The sequence below is a fragment of the Periplaneta americana genome, chromosome 3 (genome assembly GCF_040183065.1).
Source record: "Periplaneta americana isolate PAMFEO1 chromosome 3, P.americana_PAMFEO1_priV1, whole genome shotgun sequence".
In the NCBI taxonomy this organism is placed as follows: domain Eukaryota; kingdom Metazoa; phylum Arthropoda; class Insecta; order Blattodea; family Blattidae; genus Periplaneta; species Periplaneta americana.
Genome location: NC_091119.1, coordinates 86,855,709 through 86,881,827, shown reverse-complemented (window position 1 = coordinate 86,881,827; position 26,119 = coordinate 86,855,709). Strand labels below are relative to the sequence as shown.

The 26,119-nt window shown below is 36.4% G+C and overlaps 1 protein-coding gene across 1 annotated transcript in view; it reads left to right on the top strand.

Moving 5' to 3' along the window:
- The first annotated feature begins 6,376 nt into the window (after positions 1 to 6,376).
- The window catches only part of sing (MARVEL domain-containing protein sing), a 33,911-nt gene continuing 14,168 nt past the window's right edge, over positions 6,377 to 26,119 (top strand). Inside the window, exons 1-2 of the mRNA XM_069820907.1 lie at positions 6,377 to 6,497; positions 19,412 to 19,589. Coding sequence (XP_069677008.1) covers positions 19,413 to 19,589 — 177 coding nt within the window. The 5' untranslated portion in view covers positions 6,377 to 6,497; position 19,412. The remainder of the gene's footprint in view (positions 6,498 to 19,411; positions 19,590 to 26,119) is intronic.

Here is a 26,119-nt window from a genome sequence, read left to right as displayed (position 1 = left end):
CCCCTATGATCATTTCTTGATGACCTTTTCAGGTATAATTTGTAATATCCGGACAAGTATCTATAGGTGTAGGTCATTCGTTATTTCGTGAAACCAAATTCATGCTCGCGCCGTAGCTTATGGTGGGAGTAAGTGCGCTAACTAGCTGCAAATGGAAGCATAACGAAGGAGGGAAACTTCTCAGTCCAGTTTTTTCTTCCCCTTACGCACAAGTAGGTTTCACGAGATAACGAATGGTCTATAAATGTTCTTATCTGGAGGGGCATGGAGCATCTTTAATCTCCTTAGCCCAAAGAGACTCTTTGTACCCTCGTGATGGAATGAGTTTCATGTAGAGACCTCGATTTTCGTTGCATTCTTGGTAAAAATCGGTGTGATTTTTTAAAGGATTTCGCGTTATTTTTAACGGATTTCGGTGTTTTTAAGGACGTCTGTGTAATTTTTACAGATTTCCGGTGACACCATAATACATTTAAAGAATTTTTTTTTTAATTTATAGAGGTTTTGTAAAGATTTTATGAAGAAAAATCTCCTTGTATGAAAATCAATAGTTATTGAAGGACAATAATGAATTTTTATTAAAGAAACAATTTTTATAATGTAAAATAACTAAAATAAGTATAATTTCTTCAAAGAAAAATCCATTATTTTTTACTTATTAGCAAATTAGCAAAGGAGAACATGATCTTTTTTCATGTTGTAACGCAAGTCTATCAAGTTTCTTGATTAGGAAAGTACAAAACATTTGCTGTCAACACGGATACCAAACTGACTGAAGAGTTCTGCTACTAAATTTACGGTGACTGTCAAGCAAACTAGTTAGAACTTTCACAGTATTTGTCTTTCTATCTCGCACCGTGATTTGATTGGTTGAGTCGCCATATCCCTTCAGGCAAGCAGGAATCTTTGGGAGCTTCGGTGGTGTGTCGATTGATGTAGCCGGCTTAGCCGTACAGCACAGTGGGTACGCAACTCATTTCATCACGGGTGCACAAAAAGCTCTTTAGGCTGCAGTGTTTAGGAATGCTTCATTTACCGCCCGATAAACACCTTTATACCGGTACCTCTATCGGGTGTTGAAAGCCGAAGGTCTAGCCGTTCCGTTCTAAACGAACCTTAAAGGGCAAATCATAGATTTGTACCTATTATAATTGAAAGGTTTCTCTGATTGAGGTCTTCCTGATATGTACATCTATTATCAGGCAGTACATCTCACTTGACGATATGTGTCAGAGGAAGAACAATTGAGGACCGTTTTTGCAAAACTTGCTAACTGAAAAAACTAAATTTTACAGGAGAGACAAAACACTATAGTAAGCAAGTTTTGCTCTATCTCTCACTTATAGCAGAAAGCAAGTTTTGAAAAAACGATCACACTTTAACACACTACAATGAAGAGAAATAACCCAATTTTACTAAGACGCCTTGAACATCATGTAGAGGCCTGCCTTATGATAACGAATCCATCAAAATCTCAATTTTGCAAATTTTGCAGTTAGCAAGTTTTGCAAAAACGGTCCTCAATTGCTTGTATCCATCTGAACTCTGACTAGTGTAATATGTAGCTACAGTTGACTAAACAACATAATTGAAAGAATTTCAACAAACAGCTTTATCAATTGAATTCTACAAATAAATGAATCATCAGATGGCAGAAAGCAAGTAATGGTCTATTAAACAAAATCTAGCAATTTACTTCTGATGAGAAAAATTAGTCTATAGGTAATACGTTAAATGCGGTTAATTAAAATAATAATAATAATAATAATAATAATAATAATAATAATAATAATAATAATAATAATAATAATAGTGGAAAACAAACATATACATGTGTGTGAGTGCGTGTTCTGAGTTCCAGAATATGGAATGATCCTGTGATAACTTTTGCATTGTTCCAACGTTACTGACAATTTTGATTGCTTATCCCCGTAGTCGCTGAAGGATTAAATAAACCGCTGAACAATCATTTCTTAGACTTGGATAAGTGACGTATATCTGAGACGTCGCCGTAGGCAGTATCGCTCGTACCCAGTTGTGAATAATCTCCTCCCTATCGTCATAACATAACGAACGTGATTCACTATTAGTATTCCAATAATTGTCGCCAGGCCGAGACCTCTCACAAGTCTTTGTAAAATAAGAACGACCGGCTGTGTTAATTTGCATCTTGTAGTAAATAATAGTGACGTTTAAGTTTCCTTTGAGTAAAAATGTCTTTAGGACCCAATAGAAAAAGCGATAGCGTGGATTCCACCTAAAATCTCGGATGTGGTTGTCTCACATATTACTATCACAATAAAGTGTCGTCGGACAAATAGCTTGTTACTAAGCGATTCGAAGACAAGTATGCACTTATTTAATGAAAAATCTCAGGCCTGATCGGGACCCGAATCCGGACCGCCTCACAGTGTGTAATTTAGAGATCTAGTCCAGGGCTGGGCACCGGGAGCGAATCCAAACTGTAAACAGGGACACTTAATATTCATCCGTTTCGGAATCAACGCTGCGCGATGTTCGACTGGGAAAAAAGAGAATGAAGAGAAGTCGTATGGCTCCCCGTGAGAGGGTATAATTCGCTCTTGGTGCCCAGCTCTGGTCTAGCCAGCCAAAAATCATTTCTCGAAAATTTTCATAAAAAGTATTGCCAGTGAGTAAGTTTTTAATAATGAAAATGAAAATAGCATCTAATTTTACAACGTATGTATGTATGTATGTATGTATGTATGTATGTATGTATGTATGTATGTATGTATGTATGTATGTATGTATGTAGGGCCTATGTATGTATGTATGTAAAAATTTAAATTATGGTTTATTTAACGACGCCCGCAACTGCCGAGGTTATATAAGTGTCGCCGGTGTGCCGGAATTTTGTCTCGCAGGAGTTCTTTTACTTGCCAATAAATGTACTGACATGAGCCTGTCGCATTTAAGAACACTTAAATGCCATCGAGCTGGACCGGGATTGAACCCGCAACCTCAAGCACAGAAGGCCAGCGCTATACCGACTATGTTACCTAGGCCGACTGTATGTATGTATGATTAACAAAAACAAATGTTCACTTTTGTCGATGATAATGATGATTTATAAAATTTATGAATTACAGTAATAATAAATCATTTTCTGAGACTATACCAAACGTATATTATGTTAGTTCTGCCGGAATAGAGTAAATATTTCCAGTCATTTACACAGCCTATTCAGCTGATCGTGTTCTGTGCTGTGATGCTATGCAGGCTTATAAATGAGAAGGCCACGTGCCAACACGTAGGTCAACAGTGTTGTGTCATACAACAAGGTTTTTGAGGTCAAATACAGTGGAAGCCAAATTATAAGTATTATGTAATTGACTTGATCTGTGGGCCATAAAGAAGCTAAAAGGAACGCAGGTAAAGTCCATGTGCTTTTTTGACTTTGGCACTAGGAGGAGGTGGTGATCGACAACACGCTTCATCCGCCTTTAACCCCCGAGGAAGATTTCATATTGAATTTTATAACAGGAATCTCTGAGCAGTTTTTATGGCGACATGAAGGAACCGGTCTCAAGCGTGAGATTGAAAACCCTTCTGTCGGAGTTAATCATCGCATAACTTATAGAGTGCGCTGAAAGAGCCCGAATTCTGTCCTCAAAATGTAATTGCAGTAATTTGTTATTAATTTTTCATATAGCAAGGAAATGAATCAATGGAGGAATAATTTATAACAATTTATTAATATAAAACAACATTTTTGATGACGCCCTTTTTATAAAACATCATCGAAATGAAAGAAAATGATTTGTGAATGGAATTGTTGTTTCGCAGAATCTCTATAAATGGACACTCAGGTCGCAGTTTAAACAATAAAAAATTCCACTCGTTGCCTAGCAGTGGCCTATGACGTCTGATCATTTGCTCGATATGGAGCGATGAAGTGTTGTAGAGTCTAGGTCTTGTGTTCTCATTAACGCCACACTTTTATTCAGAACCTTAACAATACATAGCAGAGACATGCCACAGAAGTGTTACAAATTAGCGAGAGATTCTGCGAATGCTCTAATGCAATAAAGCAATACCTACAGTGCCGACAGTGTCGTCAGTATTTTTTTAAATTTAATTCACACAGCTGAAAAAGTATTGAAATATCATTTCAATTCATTCATAGTTTTCTGCCCAAGGGCAGGTCTTTCACTGCAAACCCAGCATTCTCCAACCTTTCCTATTTTCTGTCTTTCCCTTAGTCTCCGCATATGATTCATATATCTTAATGTCGTCTATCATTTGATATCTTCTTCTGCCTCGAACTTTTCTCCCGTTCACCATTCCTTCTAGTGCATCCTTCAGTAGGCAGTTTCTTCTCCGCCAGTGACCCAACCAATTTCTTTTTCTCTTTCTAATCATTTTCAGTATCATCCTTTCTTCACCCACTCTTTCCAACACACCATTTCTTATTCTGTCTGTCCACTTCCCACGCTCCATTATTCTCCATACCCACATTTCAAATGCTTCTAGTCGCTTCGTCGTAATATCCATGTTTCTGCCCCGTACAATAACATACTCCACACAAAGCACTTCACTAGTAAGTTATTTTACTCAGTTCTTTCTCCAGAGGCCCACAGAAGATCCTCCTTTTTCTAATAAAAGCTTCCTTTGCCATTGCTTTCCTCCTTTTGACTTCCTGGTAACATTTGAAAGTCATATTGCGGTTAAAATTACAGATAAGTTGGAATTTATGTAGTAAGAATTATTTTATAGTTTCCGTCTACAACTTATCAATTAATACAGAAATAGTATTCTGTTATTTCACATTACAAGATTATAATTTCACTAATATTTCAATTTTGGTTAATTGATGCCATATACATCTCATCGATACGAGTGACTGATTAACAAATAGAATGCCAATACTTGCATTCTTTTTAAAGACTTCTCTTCTGAATATGGTATCACCAAGTTTAAATTAAATTTTATACTTTTGATTGTCAATACGTGTATAATTTTTATGATTGAAACTGATTTATGTAACATCAAAAGATTAAAATAATGTGGTCACCTTTAAATTTTACAAATGTTTATCACATGTTAAAAATGACTTAGAACCACATCTTATATAATTTTAAATTAGTTTTATATATATTTTTAACTTAGTTCATAATAACCAGATATGTTTCTTCTTGTATTTTACCTATGCTCAATTTGTCAATTTGTCTCTCCATCTGAAGATGATTTAAAAAAAATCTAAAATATTACTGGAATTATAACCTTGTAATGTGAAAGAACAGAAATAACAGAATATTGTTTCTGTTTTAATTGATAAGTTGTAGACGGAAACTATAAAATAATTATTACTATAGGCCTATATATTCCTGGCAGCAGCTCATGTTACTGCTTACACTACACCACAAGTATTTGAAGCTGTCCACTTGCTCTATTGCCTCATTTAGAATTCGCAGGTTTACCTTCTTTATTTTTCTTCCGATAACCATGGTCTCCGTTTTGTTTGCATTTATCTTCATCCCATAATGCTCACAGTTGTCATTTAGCTCTATTTTTTTTTTAAGTAGGATATTTTATGACGCTGTATCAACATCTCAGGTTATTTAGCGTCTGAATGGAATGAAGGTGATAATGCCGGTGAAATGAGTCCGGGATCCAACACCAATAGTTATCCAGCATTTGCTCATATTAGGTTGAGAGAAAACCCCAGAAAAATCTCAACCAGACAACTTGTCCCGACTGGGATTCGAACCCTGGCCACCCGGTTTCGCGGCCAGATGCGCTAGCCGTTACTCCACAGGTGTGGACTAGCTCTGGTAGTATACCCCTTAGTATCGTCTCGTTTTCTGCTAATAACGCCATATTATGAACAAATTTAAGCCCTTTATTCTTCTTCCTCCTGCTATCACTCCTCCGATGTTCTGAAAACAGTTCTTCACTAAATTCTCCAAGTATGTAGATGTTGGAAGGGTAGGTGATAAAATGCATCCTTGTCGTACTCCTCTCCCTATTTCACTTCCTTCTGACATTTCTGCTCCTATCCTAACTTTGACTCGTTGTTGCACATAAGGATTACTGAACAGCCACCTCTCTTCCCAGTCCACACCAATTTTCTTCAGGATCCCCATCAGTGAACTATGATATAGACCTGTAATTAATACGAAATTAGACGGATCCGGAACGGACAATGGCCATTTCTTACGAGACGGAACTGAAAGGTTCCTGAATCTCACGAACCGGTCCATTTCGACCCCTGACAATTGCATGATATTAGAATAATAATGGAGCAATGGTGGAATGAATCAGGAAACCGAAATACCCGGGCAACCCTGTCATATAGCCGCACTGTCCACACGCAGGATGTTTATGCTTGTCCGCTTATTTATATCGGCGAGTTCCTTGCTCCAGCCTGGAGCCTGCCGCGTGGGGCACGGCCCGCTAAGAATAGACCTCGCCGTGCCGCGCCGAGAAGAGGGCACTGTGCCGTAGCTCGCCTGCTGGGAAGCACGCGTCTTGAGGTAAGTGGTGATGATTTTTAAACAAGCTGACGGGGTTACTATGTTTTTACTTTTTCACTATAGGAAAGTACAGAAATTATCAAATTGTTACAAATATGACTTTTTAATTATTCAAGAAAATATATCTAATCTTTCAGCATGCATTATACCGAAAACGTCATATGGCTCCCCATGAGAGTAGAATTTGCTCTTGATGCCCAGCCCTGATTTAGGAGGTTATTATTATTATTATTATTATTATTATTATTATTATTATTATTATTATTATTATTATTATTGTTATTATTTTAGACATTTCAAACAAAAAAGTTCAATACAATTTTGCACGTTTTTGCTTCCTTTTCGAGATAAAAATTGTTTTATGAAATATTTCATAGTGTCTTTTGGGGAAGCCATTCATTTAATTCCAAATATGCTCAATCAATTTAAGAGAGCAGATTATTATCATAACATATTATCGAAAGAATTTTAATTTTGTCCTTTAAATGTCCAGAAATTTGATCCGAACAAATGTAACATTTTAAAATTACCTTGCAGAACATATAGTTACATTTGTTCGGAGCGAATTTCGGCGCATTTAAAGGACAAAACAAAAATTATTTCAATCATTTGTTATTGTAATACACTGCTCTCTTAAATTGACTGAACATATTTAAAATTGAATTAACGGCTTTCCAAAACACGCTATGAAATTTTTCATATAAAATAATTTTTATCTTGATAAGGAAGCAAAAACGAGCAAAATTGTACGAAACTTTTTTGTTTGAAATATTTCAAAGAATAACCCCCTAAAATTAATTAATTAATGACATTACTTACGGTTAACCCTGTATACAGGCTCATGTCCGGAACTATTACTACAAGGAATTGGTTCATATTCAATTTCCATGAGGCAATTCGCTCTAGAAGTAGGCTAAAAATTGTTTGTTCAACAGAAAATTAGTGTGACGAAGGTGACATACTTTCTCATAATACGTTTCACGAAACAATAAAGTTACTTTATCACGTTACGAAAGATATTACTGTTTAGACACATATTTTTGAACTATTATCTAAAATTCGTTAGTTTACTATGGACGGGATTTTCCTCGTTGCCAAAACTTCCAGAATGGCTCAAAGGTTCTTTTAGCCTTCTATAAAATTGAGTACCGGGCCTTTCTTGGAGGTAAGGCGGTCGGACCACATCACCTCATTCTAGTGCCAGATCAAGAAAGCATATTCATCTACCTCCATTCACAATGAAAAGCAAACGCAACATGAACTCAAAAGCTTGCGATCAGATTATTTAATGGATCTATTCACAATGACTTACATTAACAATAACGCTAGACTCTAAAGCAAGAGTCTGCAATCTCCAAGCTTTCATGTTCGCGCTGCACAGGAACAAGAGAAGAACGCGCCAAATTGGATTCATTTGATGAGAAATTTATAATATTGTTTCAAAATCAAATAAAGATAATTTCTTATAATAAAATAATTAAATAGAAACAAATAGCATATGAAATGAAATCTGATCATAGGTTTTTAGTTATATTATTATTATTATTATTATTATTATTATTATTATTATTATTATTATTATTATTATTATTATTAATATAGTATCTTTCCACGTTATGCGAGAAACAAACTTAATAGGTTACGGTATGTGTTATTTATATAAGATATTTTCTTTTCTTTCATGTGCGGAATAAATGAATATTTATAGCATCAAATGTATAGCACACAAAATCTAATAGAGTTTGTAGGAACATAAAATGCACTGCTACATCGTCATTCATCTTCGAAGCGTCCATTTTTATTTGCCACACTCTTCCGTTTTTGTTTTGCTTTGAAGTTAGCGTTCTGTCGTCATTGTGAATGGTAGGACGAATCTTATGTTCGTGTCATACCTTTATGTCTTCGCGTTAACATTAATGTTTGCATTGTGAATGGTAGGACGAATCTTATGTTTAAATAATACGTTTCTGTCCTCGCGTTAATGTTAACGTTTGTATTGTGCATGGTAGGACGAATCTTATGTTCTTGTGATACGTTTATGTCCTCGCTTTAATGTCAACGTTTGCATCCTGAATGGTAGGACGAATTTTATGTTCATGTAATACGTTTATATCCTCGCGTTTGCATTGTGAATGGTAGGACGAATCTTATGTTCATGTAATACGTTTATGTCCTCGCGTTAATGTTAACGTTTGCATTGTGAATGGTAGAACGAATCTTATATCCATGTAATACGATTATGTTCTCGCGTTAATGTTAACATTTCATTGTAAATGGTAGAACGAATCTTATGTCCATGTAATACGTTTATGTTCTCGCGTTAATGGTAACGTTTGCAGTGTAAATGGGCCTTTACTATGACTCCAATAAGAAGATACACCTTCATTTTCTAGATTGCATGAAAAGACATTCTTTATAATTCCAAAATGTGATAGTCTACGTCATTTAAAAAATGTTACCCTTTAAGTAGATATGTAATTAATTTTGCTTTAAATACAAATAAATAACTATTAGTAGATTTTGAGAATGTCTAATAATATTTTTCTCCTTTTACAATAGGTAGGCTATGTGGTAATGGTATAAATGTCAAAATACAGTATCTTGTAGTTTATAACGAAGATTCTTATCATATTCCTTTCCCTTCAAATTCTGTAGTACTGTCATTCAGTTATGGCTTCTATGGAAATTCACCCACGTGTAACGAGAGTGGTGTCCAAGTGGTCAGACCATCGTTCTGTCACGTAGGCAGTCCCTGTTCGAGTCCTGGTATCGATTGATTCCCCTGTGGTAGCTGAGTGGTAAGACCTTCAGCCTGTCATCCAGGCGGTCCCGGTTGTAGTCCTGGTCAGGCCTGAGATTTTTCATTGGGGTTCTCCTGTTTCCCCATATTAGGCATCTACATAATCCTTTCAAAATTTACATTTTGTCATCATTCCATAGCATTCCCCGAACGCCGGCTGGCGACGCACGGAGGGAGCTGGTATAGGAACGAGAGGGATTTGCCTGATGGAAACCTGGATACGCAGCGAACTTAAGTATAGTCAGCCGGTGTGGTTGGGAATGCGCCTGCTTGAGTGTTAGCGCAACATATCTTCTAAGTGCGTAGTACTGGGTCGCAGTGCTCCTCTTCCGAAATTCAATTCAGTTCAAGGGGTATGGTTTATTACTAGTAAGCCACATCGGCGTAGCTAAGTTAGCAGGTCCGTTTGCCTGATTATCCGAAGCTGTGCTCGGGCGCAGTGATTTAGTTGGAAAACATATTAACAGGAACTCAACTTATCAATTTATTTATCGCCATATAGACTTTTATGGGGTGTGAAGTTGACATCCTCATATTTCTCACATGCATTAATATTTATTTTCCGGAACGACGTTCTGGTGCTTTCCGGTCCAGCACTGGTTGGGCTGTGGGTTCCAGCCCTGTTGGGCTACTATTGGACTTACCCCAAGATTTTCCCAAAATGTAAGGCTAATGTCAGGTAATCACGTGACGAATTCTGAGCCTCATCTTAACCAAATCTATCTTATTATCACAAATTCTGTCGAACCCAAATATCCTGTTATTTGACACAGTGTCGTTAAATAACATACCATAAAACGTAGAAAGTTTACATAATAATAATAATAATAATAATAATAATAATAATAATAATAATAATAATCCGTGGCGCTACAGCCCGTGAAGGGCCTAAACCGACCAGCCGGCTGCTGACCTCACGCCCACATGCCGAAGCAGAGGTGGACGATCATCCAACCAGAATGGAAGTATCGTGTGGTTAGCACGATGATCCCCCCCACCCGTTATAGCTGGTATTCGCAACCGGATTTCGCTACCTATCGTAGCTCCCCAAGTGCATCACGATGCTGGGTGGGCACCGTTCCATACACTGGCCGAAATTTCATGAGAAAATTTCTTCTCCCATGAGGACTCGAACCAGCGCGCATTCCGTAACGCGAGTCCTAGGCAGGATGCCTTAGACCGCGACGCCACGGCGCGGGACTACATAATAATAATAATAATAATAATAATAATAATAATAATAATAATAATAATAATAATTCGCAAAGTTAATACATATGCTAAACAACATGTCCAAGTTATATAAGTTACTATTATCAATTTAAAATATACAATTCTAATAACAAATTTTATGTAATACTAATGTTGTTTGGTCTAGCCTCTTTCATCTTACACTTACGTGATGGCTTTATTTACAGTAGGAGACATGTATCTTCTTATAAATGTGGGGGAATGGCACTTTTCTTCGTTATTGTGTTGTAGCTCGCTTTGTAAATGCATGTGAAATCTAGTGCAGAGAGAGAAAACCTGTAGTGGGAATAAACTGGTATGAAGGAAAGGGATGTAGAAGAATGTCGTCGCTGACTATTTGATAAACTTTTACTTTAAATGTTGGTTAGTTTAGCCTAATTGTTACATAATATGTGTAAGGACAAAGTGTGTCGTTTAATAATATTTATTGTATCCCGAAAATCAAGTCTTTTAATAAAAGTTGCTCTTGGTACCAGATACAATAGAGAAGTTGATCCTTTTCTCTCTCTCTCTCTTCCTGATTATTGAACCGATATGTAACTTCAAAATGTTGGATGTATCTACATTTATGACACTGCGCATATACCCAAAACTTCGTACTACGTTGAACTCTGTTAAAATCTCAAAAATGAATAAAGATATATTCCATTAATTATAAAATGGAGTGGAATTTCTGGCTGTAAAACGTAAAGTTCAACGAACCTCGACTTCAAGAAGAAGAAGAAGAAGAAGAAGAAGAAGAATGTATACAGTACTGGTACATGTAAACAAATCTGTGTTCTTAAGTAGGCCTATTGTGGGGTTCAGGAAGAATTGAATCCGGCTGAAATAAGCAGTGAAAGACGCAAATTTAAAGGTATGTGTACGTATTTACAGAGTGTAATATATCATCTCACATAGAGGCTCCAAATAAGGGTGAATAACCTTTAAAGAATGCAGTAGGTAGATTTATTTATTTAGTAGGTTATTTTATCAACATCTTAGGTTATTTAGCGTCTGAATGAGATGAAGGTGTTAATGCCGGTGAAATGAGTCCGGGGTCCAGCACCGAAAGTTACCCAGCATTTACTCAAATTGGGAAAACCCCGGAAAAAACCTCAACCAGGTAACTTGCCCCAGCCGGGAATCGAACCCAGGCCACCTGGTTTCGCGGCCAGACGCGCTAACCGTTACTCCACAAGTGGGCAAGTAGGCAGAGAAGTCTTCTTCCCACACTCTTAAGTTCATATATTTTGTGTTCAGGCGGCCAGAGGATATAAGTTGATCCCAAGTAGTTTATTTTGCGACACTTTATCAACATCTCTGAATGCCAGGAAATCAGTCCAGGATCCAACTCCGAAAGTTACCCAGCATTTGCTCTTAAAGGGTTGAGGGAAAATCCTGGAAAAAACTCAACCAGTTAATTTCTCCCACCAGGATTTGAACTCGAACCTGCTCGTTTCACGATCAGACATGCTAACCGTTAGGGCCCTTACACACGAGCGACTTTTTGCCGCCAAGGTCGACTGCAAAAAGCAGTTGACCTTAGCGGCTTGTCGCGGGGATGCAGTCGGTAATGTATTTAAATGGAAAACGCCGGTTGCTTTACACACGAGCGCTGACCCCGACGGCAGACCGACTGCAGCCGCTGTCTTGCAGTCGGTCCCCGCGACCGGCGGCAGCGTTTTCTGCTTACACACGGACGGCTTTTAGCCGCCAAGGTCGGCGACACGCAGTGGTTCAAAACATTACATTTAGCTGGATATAATTAATAACTTTTCTCCTATTTAACAGATATTCATGAAACTTTGTACAGTAGTTACAAGTATTAGGCCTACATTATTTTTTTTGTATACAAACTCTGATTACTTTTGTGTAAACGAAACTACCTGCTATAGGGAGTGCGTTTAGAGAAAATTAATAACTTTTCTCCCATTTAACAGGTATTCATGAAACTTTGTACAGTATTTACAAGTAGTATATTTGTTTTGTATACAAATTTTGATAACGTTTTTATAGGGGAACTACCCTTTCTGGGATGCATCTGGAGATAATTAATAACTTTTCTCCTATGTAACAGATTTTCATAAAACTTTGTGCAATAGTTTCGGGTAGTATATTTGTTTTGTATACAACTGATTACGTTGGTACAAGGGGAACTACCCCTTACAGGGGTGTATTTAGAGAAAAAATAATAACTTTTCTCCTATTTAACAGATTTTAATAATACTTTGTGCAATAGTTTCGGCTAGTATAGGCTATATGTTTTGTATACAGACTCTGATTACTTTGGTACAAGGAGAACTACCCCTTATAGAGAGTGTATTTAGAGAAAAATTTTAATCACTTTTCTCCTATCTAACACATTTTCATGAAACGTTGTACGGTAGTTATAGGTCGTATATTTATTTTGTATACAAACTCCGATTACGTTTGTAGAAGGAAACTAACCCTTATAGGGACTGAATATAGAGAAAAATTAATAACTCTTATTAACTTCTCTCCTATTTAACAGATTTTCATGAAACGTCGTACAGTAGTTGCAGGTAGGATATTTGTTCTGCATAGAAACTGTGGTTATGTTTGAGGGAAACTACCCCTTAGAAAAAAAATAACTTTTCTCCTATTTAACAGATTTTAATAATACTTTGTGCAATAGTTTCGGCTAGTATAGGCTATATGTTTTGTATACAGACTCTGATTACTTTGGTACAAGGAGAACTACCCCTTATAGAGAGTGTATTTAGAGAAAAATTTTAATCACTTTTCTCCTATCTAACACATTTTCATGAAACGTTGTACGGTAGTTATAGGTCGTATATTTATTTTGTATACAAACTCCGATTACGTTTGTAGAAGGAAACTAACCCTTATAGGGACTGAATATAGAGAAAAATTAATAACTCTTATTAACTTCTCTCCTATTTAACAGATTTTCATGAAACGTCGTACAGTAGTTGCAGGTAGGATATTTGTTCTGCATAGAAACTGTGGTTATGTTTGAGGGAAACTACCCCTTAGAAGGGGCGCATTTAGAGGAAATTAATAACTTTTCTCCTATATAACAGATTTCCATTAAACTTTTTACAGTAGTTATTGATAGTATATTTGTTTTGTATACAGACTGTCATTACACTTGTGTAAAAGAAAATGTAGGGGTGAATTTAGGTAAAATTAGTAGTTTTTCTCATACGAAACAGATTTTATCAAAATTGTACAGTAGTTAAGCGTAACATATTTGTTTTGTATACAAACTCTAGGTACGGTAATTATATTTGTGTAAAGGAAACTACCCCATTATAGGGACGAATTTAGACAAATTTAATTAGTTTCCTTCTATCTAACAGATTTTGATCAAATTTAGTACAATAGTTAGAGGTAACAAGAGGCAAAGCTTTCTCAGGAGTTAGTGGAATAGGCTTTATGGCAGCTGACATGTACGCTCTTTTTATTTTGTGACACGTCTTGACGTAGTAATTTTACTTTCCTTGACAAAATTACAGCATCTCTCTTTCCCTGGTCTGTGAGAAAGGGAAGTTATTCGTTGTTTTGAGACTGCATTGTGTTTTAGTTGGTTATTTAACGACGCTGTATCAACTACTAGGCATTTAGCGTCGATGAGATTAGTGACAGCGAGATGATACCGAGGATTCGTCATAGATTACCTGACATTCGTCTTACGGTTGAGGAAAAGCTCGGAAAAAACCCAACCAGGTAATCAGTCCAAGCGGGAATCGAACCCGTGCCCGCTCGCAACTCCGGATCGACAGGCGAGCACCTCAGCCGACTGACGCCGGTGGCCTGCAGTATATTTCTAGCTTTCCTTCTCGCTTTCCTTCTCTCAGACTTTCAGGAGATTCAGAAAAAAGTTTCCTTGGTCTGCACTCTCTGTCACTTTTTCCAACAGATGATCGAATGATAATCCTGACATGAGTCATTCCACGTCAAATCGCACAAAATTATACAAATTTTGACCTTCATATTTCTGATTGCGTTTATATTTTTTTTACCAACTCTATGGGTCTCATAAACCAACAAGTCTATTTTTATTTCCTCCTAAGTCCACATGTTTTAAAAATATTACATGTTAAAATTCGTTAAAAATGTCGCACAATGCAACATTTAAAGCGTCATATTTCTGACGATATTGATGTTAAAATTTTTTTGAAAAATGCATTTAAAAGCTTAAAGTACTGTCTTTTATTAAATATTTACTAACTAATTTTAATATAATTATTTCAAATATTTTTTTATAATTACATTTTTAAAACATATACATCAATGTGAAATAGCCCTATTAAAAATCTAAAAAAATGCCTACTAGGTGCACTGAAGTACTCTTAATAATTCCAGAAAAAATCAGAATGGGATCTCCAATAGTTTAATGGAAATTTAATTACTTATGACAGAATGTGTAGCGGTCGGCGCAGCAGCAGTGGAAGGGAAGCTTTAAAGCGCGCTAAGAGGTTTATCGGCGCTGGATAATTGACTGAACTTTGCAACATTACACCCAGTACGGATCAAGTTACTCGAGGAAACACTGCTAATTTACTTATTATGATATCTTCAAATAATTGTACACTATGCTTTTCAAATGTTTCTTTTCATTCACATTTTAAATTTTCATTCGCCTACCTTCTTTCTTGAAAGAAAATTGTTTTACTAAATCTTCAGTTTTCGACAACGGAATGAAATAATATAATTTTAATGTACCAGTTATTGGTTTTAGATTATGGTAGCTGACCTGCAAATTTTCAGTGTGGTTTTTGTGCTTATTGAATGGACAAAATATAAATGACACGTTAGAAATGTTTTTTGTGACTAATCAAACAGTTTTTTTGTGTTGTTATAGGATCTTGTATAGGCTAACTCTCGTGGCAAGTCTTTTAACAGTATCTCCAATGCCAACACATGGACCTTTACCATGCGACATTGCAAAGAAGTGTCATTCATCACTAATTCCATAATCGTCTTCATGTAAGCAATTATTTTTAAATTTTTTTAGGGAGCCTTTTACTTTTGAAACTTTTCACGGGGGTATCGTTTTGTTGTATCTTTCATTTCTTGATAGGGGATTCTATTGACATCAAACTCTTGTTTAATTCCTCAATATTACTGATTTCTAGCACTGTATCCATAGAACTGCTACAAGAAATACTGGGATAATCACTTTCTCTGTCCGCACTTTCATTTGATTCATGTTTATTAATATCACAAGAACTACCGGCTTCACATATAATTTCACCTGACCTATGCGGAAATTGATTGATTTTTTACGGAACAAATCACATATTTGCACACTCAAAGACTCCTTTAAATTTAGCTTTATCAATAAGTCGCGACTTACGCGTCTTAGTGTACTTTTCTTTTTAAAAGCGTGATTAGGAAGGTAAATGGATTTAAACACTTGTTATATATTACGCGATCTTTACCATCACTCATGTTGTATAGAAGTCACGTCACTGCGCGAAATTCAAACCCAAACTGATTATTTTTCTCTCATGCCATCTGTTTACTGCCATAAAGTTTACTGCCTTACCCAGTCTTGCTATCATCAAGCACTTGGCTATATTACAGTATAAACTGTGAAGTGCTTCCCCCTGAGCTGACAATAATAAAATAATTTTAGATAAGATATTTACTGTTCCTTAAGGTATTAATCATTTGATGATTAGTATGGTGACATCAGATGCAACGGGAAATTTCCACGGGCAGCCTTCTAGCCTATGGCTGCAAGCAGTTCATTAGCTGGGCATCGCGAGCGCGTGCATGCCTCCGGAAAATAAATTGTTACAAATGTATGGGTGCCGATCCCATATTTATAAATGCAGTAGTTTACAGATAATACATCAGCGAACAAGTCCATATTTTTTCAGATTTTTAACTTGGCTATTTAATATAGTAATTTTGCTTTGAAAAAGAAATCATTAAAAAAATAGGCCAAATTTTAAATTCATTTGTGATAGGCCTAGAGTAGTAAAAAGTGTTGTATTTCGTCTTTCAAATGCGCCAAACCGCAAATCTCAATTATATGTAGACACAAAGTTCCAAGCGAGTTTATGTAACAGTGCGCGCATAACTTGCGTAACTTCAAATATTCATAACTACACAAATAATTAATAATTGTGAAAATAAAAAAATACGGGTCTCCTTATTTGATGTCTGGAATTCATGAAAAAAAATTCGACCATTTCCGAGAAGTCGTGTTTTATTGCTGTGCGATTTGACGTGGAATGACTCACATTCTGAAAAAAAAAATACTATCTTCATGGGCTCGAAGCTCGAGGAAAAGGCAATGAAATTGCCCATACTGCGCCCATTGAGTAAAAATACGATGTATCGAATATTTTATGGGTTTAACACGTATTTTTCTAGGACGGAGAAGAAATAATAAAAGGAGTTATATCTCGACTTGCATTATTATAATGCGAGTGAATAGTGACACACCTTTTGCAGTTCGACTGCCGCCGGAACCGACGACACACAACGCCCGTATCGACTGCAGAGTCGCTCATGTCGACTGCTTCTGCCGTCGAAGAACCGCTCATGTCGGCGGCAGACCGACTGCTTTTTGCAGTCGACTTTGGCGGCTAAAAGTCGCTCGTGTGTAAGGGCCCTAAATGGAAAACGCCGGTTGCTTTACACATGAGCGCTGACCCCGACGGCAGACCGACTGCAACCGCTGTCTTGCAGTCGGTCCCCGCGACGGGCGGCAGCGTTTTCTGCTTACACACGGACGGCTTTTAGCCGCCAAGGTCGGCGACACGCAATGGTTCAAAACATTACATTTAGCTGGATATAATTAATATCTTTTCTCCTATTTAACAGATTATCATGTAACTTTGTACAGTGGTTACAAGTAGTACATTTTTTGTATACAAACTCTGATTACGTTTGTATAAACGAAACTACCCGCTATAAAGGGTGCGTTTAGAGAAAATCAATAACTATTCTCCTATTTAATAGATATTCATGAAACTTTTATAGTAGTTACACGTAGTATATTTGTCTCTTATACAAACTTTGATAACGTTTTTATAAGGGAAACTACCCCTTATGTGTTGCATCTAGAGAAAATTAACTTTCTCCTATGTAACAGATTTACATAAAACTTTGTGCAATAGTTTCGGGTAGTATATTTGTTTTGTATACAAACTGATTACGTTGGTACAAGGGGAACTACACTTACGGGGGATGTATTTAGAGAACAATTAATAAGTTTTCTTCATCTATCAGATTTTCATGAAACGTTGTACAGTAGTTATAGGTTGTATATTTGTTTTGTATACAAACTCCGATTACGTTTGTATAAAGGAAACTACCCCTTATAGGTGCTGAATTTATAGAAAAATTAACAACTACTCGTATTATTAACTTTTCTCCTATTAAATAGATTTTCATGAAATTTTGTACAGTAGTTACAGGTAGTATATTTGTTTTTTATAGCAACTCTTGTTACGTTTGAGAGAAAGTGGTGCATTTAGAGGAAATTAATAACTTTTCTCCTATCTAACATATTTTCATTAAAATTTGCACAGTAGTTATAGGCAGCATATTTGTTTTGTATACAAACACTCATTATACTTGCGTAAAAGAAACTGTCCCATTGTAGGGGTGAATTTAGATAAAATTAATACCTTTTCTCATACGAAACAGATTTTCATCAAAATTGTACGGTAGTTAAGGGTAACATATTTGTTTTGTGTACAAGCTCCAATTATATTTGTGCAAAGGAAACTATCCCATTATAGGGGTGAATTTAGACAAATTTAATAAGTTTCCTTCTATCTGTCAGATTATGATCAAACTTTGTACAGCAATTAGAGGTAAAATTTTTATTTTGCAACAAGAGACAAAGCTTTCTCAGGAGTTAGTGGAATAGGCTTTATAACAGCTGACATGTACGCTCTTTTTATTTTGTGACACGTTTCGGTATAGTAATTGTTATTTCCTTCACAAAATTAGCAGCATCTTTCTTTCCCTGATCTGTCAAGCTTATCTGTGTCAGAAAGAGAAATTACTCCTTTTTTGAGACTGCAGTGTATGTGGTAATTTAACGATGCTGTATCAACCACTACATATTTTAGAATCGATAGGATTGGTGATAGATGTTATTTGACGACATGAGACCGAGGATTCGCCATAGATTACCTGACATTCTCCTTACAGTTGAGAAAAATCTCGGAAAAAACCCAACCAGGTAATCAGTCCAAGCGGGAATCGAACCCACACCCGAGTGCAACTCCGGATCGACAGGCGAGCACCTTAGCCGAATGACGCCGGTGGCCTGCAGTATGTTTCTAGCTTTCCTTCTCTCAGACCTCTCAGGAGATTCAGATAAAATTTTCCTAGGTCTGCATCGTCTGTCACTTTTCCATTATTATATTACGAGTGAAAAATGACACACCTTTTGCAGTTCGACTGCCGCCGGAACCGACGACACACACCGCCCGTGTCGACTGCAGAGTCGCCCATGCGGCAAAAAGTCGCTCGTGTGTAAGGGCCCTTACTCCACGGCGGTGGACTTGATCCCAAGCGAGTCATTTTTTAAGTATCTTTTGTTCTATCCCCTACCCCAAGAATTGTGGAACCAATTACGACCGAATGAGAGGTAACAACTGATTCCGCGTGTATTCACTTCTGTGATGCTATACGAAGCAGAAGTTAAGCACTGAAGAAAATAATACCTTTGGATTATCCGAAACGGCTCCCCGCCCCTTTCAATTCGGATGACCGGGGTTCTACTGAAATGGTTGTGATGTGAAATGTAGTGTACAGTAGTTGATTTCTTGTGTGTTGTGTTAGAATAACATCAGTGTTAAGTAATTATTGTGATGTAGAATTTGTGTGTTGAACGAATAATTAATGGCTGCTTGGTTGCCAGAATGTCAGGTATTGTGATGGGGAAGCGAATCGTGGGCCGGCCACGCATCGTGACGGTGGGACCGGGAGGCGTGGAGACCGGCCGTGGAGGTCTGCACTGCTTCTGCTGCCAGTGCTGCACCTGCGTCCACTTCGAGTTCATCAGAACAGTTGTGGGGAAACTGAAGCTTGCAGAAGTGGTGAGTTGTCTTATTCAATTCATAATTCCACATACCTCACTCTATTTGACAGTAAGAATATATATATCTGATAGAGGTTCTGACTGATACGTATAGTATACTTGGCTCGGAAACATGACGGCCTCTCTTCTTGGAATTGGTAATCCCTCATAAACCCCCATCCTCTACTCAACCCCTAGTCGCGTGGCAGAAATACAATAGATCCCAGCATTGCCAAATATAGCAGTCATTGCCTCTACCTGTTGGGTTTCACCCGTTCTCAGTGTCTTTGTCGACGTGTTGTTTTATACCGTTGTGCGCTTCAATATGTCTAATTTATTCCGGCCATGATTAATGAGTGTTGGAGCAGACGATCCGCAGCCAGGCCTGAAGATCCAGGACCATCACGACAAGAATAACAAATAACACCGTCGAAGAAAACAGAATATCTTATTTGCAGAGGAGCGTAGCTAAGAAAACAAAGTGTTAAAATTGTGTCTAACGTTAGAAATTCTATCCATAAAGTAATCGAAAGTTCAGGCAGTTTCATAAGTATAAATCTTAATCACTTAACATCGGACGCAACCGGCGGAGTTGGATATATGGGCATAGAAATTAAGAATTACGGTTCACCAACTAAAGAGAAAATAAACAAATTAAAACAGAATTCGGTAAGATAGACGATTTTATACGTGATTTACTTCGCCGAACAGTATGTGAACAGTACGCGAAAGAGATATCGCCAACAGCAACACAGTCCTTAGCAACCTAAATAATGACATTATTCACAGCACTGCTTAAAAGTTTTCTAACTTACAGCAGTGAATTAAATGTTTTTAAATCACTCTACATGACAACCAACATATTAGCAATAGTAAAATGAATATATATGAACTTCTTCGCCAACAACACAGTACAAAGAAAAGCCCTACAATTTAAAATTAAATTTACATACCAGTAATGAATAAAATATTGTACAGCACACTAGAGTAAACAGATTTTATGCGTTCGTGGAAATTATCACCCAAGGCGAAGCTGATAAAATCTAACTTTACTCCTTTGTACTATAAATTCTATAACTATTCAATGATCACAGTTTCAGAAAATTTTACCAGCGCAACATTCTTAATTAAGTATAAAATTCTGGAACTTCAATAACATGAGAATTTAACACTTATTATAGAAGTCTGCATTTTTTTGTTTATTTAGGCAAAACATGTTAGTGAAAATATAAATATAAAGTGTTTTTAAAATAAGTTTGTTCATTTTTATACCAATTTTGTTTTAGTAATTATAAATTAAGGTATATTTACAAAGATAATATAGTCTTTCTGAAAATCGCAGTTTGAAAAACGTTCGCAAATCACAATGACTTCAAGAATTGGCAACTCGGCTAAGGGTTTATCCCTTGCGCGTGCCTGCAGTTAACTGGTGAAGGGGATGAGGGAAGGTCGTCATGTTTTCGTGCGAAGTATACATATATTATCGGGCAGTACAACTCGCTTGACGATGTTTGTCAGAGGAAGAAGAATTTTGTTGCATACATCTCAGTCTAATTATATTATTATTAATGTACTAGTCAGCGATATGTGCATTGGTAGTGGAAAGGAATTGGCCTCCCTACTCCATTTTATTCTGACTTAGTTGCCTCAAGAGTGGTGCCTCATTAGTGTCATTTATGAGGTTCCAACCTATCTTCGGACAGTTGACTAAACAATAACAAAAACAAATATTTCTCCTAGAGTCAATTTTTAATGATAATGAAATGTCGTTGTGTACAACAATAGTTATCATGATGATGATGATGACGATGATGATGATGATTATTATTATTATTATTATTATTATTATTATTATTATTATTATTATTGTAGAGATTACCGTTTCAAGGGGCCTCATTTATTTATCAGTAGATTGCCTATGTGGGAATGTTTCTGTATTCATTAATATTTTTTACTCATTGTCTCAAGACATTTTTATTATAGATGTTCTATTCGTCTTTGAGTTGCTAGGTAACAGATAATTTGTTTATGTCTCGTGGTATTATCTTGAAACACATTTCAATCAGTGGAGTAGCTCATTCGGCTAAGACAATTTTATTTCTTGGCGATTCGGAGTTGCGCTTGGGAGCGGATTCGATTTCCGTTTCAGTTGATTACCTAATTGAGTTTTTCCGAGGTTTTCCCCAAACGTAAGGCAAATGTCAGGTAATCTATGGCGAATCCTTGAGCCTTGTATGAGTCATCGACGCCGGCTCAGACTCATCAGCGCCACTTCATGCGTATAGTTACGAGCATGGTCTATCCTTCCGCTAATACGTCATAACAGCATGGGTACACTGGGACTATTCCATATGAAATCGATCAGTAAAAAACCTCGCATTTTTTGTATACTCTAATTTTTTTCCCTATTTATACAAGGTGCTGAGGAGAGTGCATTTTCAAAAACATACTATCGAAAGTCAAACGGTTTTAGTATTATTGAGCGACAAATTTAGCGTATTTTATAAAAACAAGCCTCTTTCAGCTCTCAGAACTCTGGAACCATTTACTGCAGAACATTGAACGAGAGCTCATTTTGAAGCTGACATTTGGTAGGTTATGTTAAGAAGTAATCCTTATTTTTATTGTATACAGAGAGACAGATAATCTGATTTTACTTACTTTTAGGCTTTTTGCCAATTTGTAAAAATGTAAAAAAATATTGAGAAAAAAACCTTGCATTATTAAGAGGGATTCGGCATTGTTTGGTTAGTGGTACGGCAATAAGTTTCGAGGGTATTAAATAGATTATTTTCACACGCCTAGGCTTGAACGGCGCAGTACCGCACGTACTGGCCGAGAGCTGAAGATAAGCGAGCGTACCGCACGTACTGGCCGAGAGCTGAAGATAAGCGAGCGTTGGGCGTCATTTTACTCCTGTGATAAAGCTAGCACAGCCATGACTGCTAGACGACACATCACATGTTTATGTCTCCTGGCCTTGCTTACCTCGGCTAGCTCCCGCCTCACAGTCGGCTTGTTAGTTCACGCGCGTACTATTTATTTTCTTTATTTTATATTTTCAATACTTTCTTATCAACGTGCCATCAGTAAAAAAATATGTGTTTATTTGTACTTTAAATGCGGAATCTAACTATATATTTTTAAAATATTTTTTCCTTGGCAAAGGCGTCTTAATGAGGAAAAATCTAAATTTCTCCATTTCCATAAAAAGTAAGAAAATCTGTTTATATGTCAATATAAACTTTAATTTCTCAGCATCAAAATAAACCATAATTTGTTCATTGGGTGAAAGGTTTCGGAGCTACAACAGTTTAAAGTTGCAAATTTTAAGAAAATACAATAAATTTAAATATTTTTAATTTAAGCACTATGAAGTTTTGATGCCTCAAACTTTGCACAAAGCATTGTATCACAGTTCTCTACGTACAAAAAAAGTTTTATTGTATTTAGAAATTGTAAGGTCAATTTTCTCTATATTTCGGTCGATTAGAGATGGCATAGCTCACTGGTAAGCGAGGAGAGGCGAACCGAGTCTTGCTGTGTAGGCAAGACATATTCACTCGCGATCTAGACTTATACTAGGAAGGTCACCTAGTATTAGAGGCCAGGGGATGCTGGCTAGCTCCGATGTTCCGGAGTTTGAATATACTATACTATATATATATTTGGTTTAGTAGCTTGGGACTTGTTCAGAGGTAAAGTATGGAAATATATTGTAACTTAACGTTAAGGCTTCTCCTCTCGTTTACTGGTTTAGTATTATGCCTAAAGTAAAGTACTGTACAGAATTATATTTTCTAAATTCTTAGAATTCCTCTGATTGAGGTACTGACTGATATGTACCTAAGTAGTGGCAAAAAAAAAAAACCGGACCGACCTTTGTAGCTGATTTCAGAGCCTTGTTCACTCCAGAGCATCGGTGCATATTCCTTGGACCCGAAACCGCCTGTGCAGTTGAAAAACAGTCACGCAGCTGGTTGCTGTTTTCGTCTTCATTGAATGGCTCAGGTGCTTGGGGCTCGCCGTTATCCCAGAATATGAATTTTACCAGCTTATTTTCTAATGGCTTTCGAAATGGGCTACATCAGCAGTCGAAACACAATTTCAATATCTTGTGAATGCGGGCGTGCCATGCGCAGTGGCTCATTTCGGGGACTTTGATTATTCCATCGGTCCGGTTTCTTTTGCCACTACTTTACATATATTATCAGGCAGTACATACAGTAGAGCGTCTCGTTTAGGCACAGTGAAAACTTAAACAAAATGCAGGAACGTGTGGGGGAGAACGAGCTGTACGATAAACACGAGGGATGCACAAGGTTTTAGTTACAACATTTATGGCGGAACATTAATTGAAATTATATTTTCCAAAAACACACAAAACAAAAGAACACAAATTGCATAACGCTATCATATACACAATATAACAAACAAGTAACTGTAACATTAAAATAATTCAATATAACAAATAAAATTTTGCTACTTATATGATGTTGCTTTGAAGCAGCATTTTTTACGGTCATGAATTTCATTCTTGTATGACTAACATAATATCACCGTCTTCTGTGGCCGAACTAACAAAACTACAGTATATTGGTCTGAAGTGACAACACTATTTCTTGAATATAATTATCCCTTCTCAAAGTTCAATTTATTCAGGTAGTATCTTATTCCAACATCTTGTTAGTGTCTGAGGTGACGAGTGATCCCATGCTTGTGTTATATTATAAATTATGCATATGCTGTATTATATATAATAAAATATTGTAAATTATACATATTATATAATATTATAAATTATATATGTATAATATGTAGCACAAGCTTGGGATGACTTGTCACCTCAGACACTAATAAAATGTTGGAATAAGATACTATCTGAATAAATTGAACTTTGAAAAGGGATAATTATATTCAGGAAATAGTGTTGTCACTTCAGACCAATATACTGTAGTTTTGTTAATTCGGCCACAGAAGACGGTGATATTATGTTAGTCATACAGAAAATGAAATTCATGACCGTAAAAAATGTTGTTTGAAAGCAACATCATATAAGTAGCAAAATTTTATTTGTTATATTGAATTATTTCAACGTTACAATTGCTTGTGTATATGATAACTAGACATCGGATTTTTAGGCACTAAAAATTGCAGTTTTAGGCGCCTAAAATAAGCTCAAAATTTGTAAAATTAGGCTCTATTTTAATGAAAATAGGCATTTTAGGCACATCAAGGTATCATACTTATTTCTTCCACTGAAATGTTTAGTTATACACTAAAATACGCACAAATAAGTATGTCTAAACATTAAAAAAGAATACTATATTATATTTATAAACAGAGCTGCACAAATTTAATATATTGAAACTAATGAAATAATGATTATTGATATCAAGATTACTCATTTTAAGTTATTGAAATTCAGTTTCATGCTCAGACTTTATTATAATTATCTGCACAGTACACCACCAGAATTTTTTCTAAATTCTCCACAGTTAACCTTTGCCTTTTGTCACTGAGAATCATTTTGAAAGCAGAAAAACTTCTTTCAACCGAAACTGATGTGAGAGGCGCAAATTTTAAATTAGGTACAATAGAAACATCAATACTTACTGGAACATTTACACTTTCCCCCGATATCACTCTTGATACTTTTTCTAACAATGAAAATCCTACATTCTTATTTAATATGTTGTCCCACTTATTTTTTAACTTTTTTCCCAGTTTCGCCCAAAGCAGAATGTATGTTCACTTGAGCTTCCTTTACTATTGCTATTTGGATACAAAGAGATTGTTTTTCACGTTCTAATTGTTCAATGCTTGCAGGTATGAAAGAAAAGTTTGATGTTATGTAGGCAATATCGTTTTTCACTCGTGAGTCATTCAGACAATCTTTCACTGCTTTCACACACGCTGCACTATCAGTTTCAGGTAATTTATCAATAACTGTGACCACTTCTTTAAAATACTTAGAATAATACACCACTGACTGAATCCAGGTTCCCCATCGTGTAACAACCGGCTGAGGTGGGAGTGGGATATCTGGAAAGTTCTCTCTGAATATTGAAATCCTGGATGGGGCTTTACAAAAACATTTTTTTGTGTTAGAAATAAACGAATTGACAATAGGAAATTCATTCCGGATTGTTTCAGAAACCCTGTGAAGGCCATGTGCTAGACAGGTTACATGCGTGAGGTTAGGATAAAATGTTTTAAGAAGTGGAGCTGCAGCAACCATGTATGAGGCAGCATCAGTACAAAACAACAGAACTTTAGAATCGTCTATATTACCTGAGTATAAAGACTGTAGGCCTTTATTTACAAAAATAAGCAATGGCTTGGCTATTCACTTTCGAAAGTTCCTTAACACATACGAGGTGTGGAATCGAAGGTCCATCAGGACCTACTACCATATTTGCTATATACCTATTCATAGGATCTGAGGTTTCATCCACAGAGACCCATATGTAAGAATCACCTATATCCTCCCGAATAGAAGCTAAAGTTTCATTGTATATTCTGTCTAAGTAATTTTTTCTTAGGGTC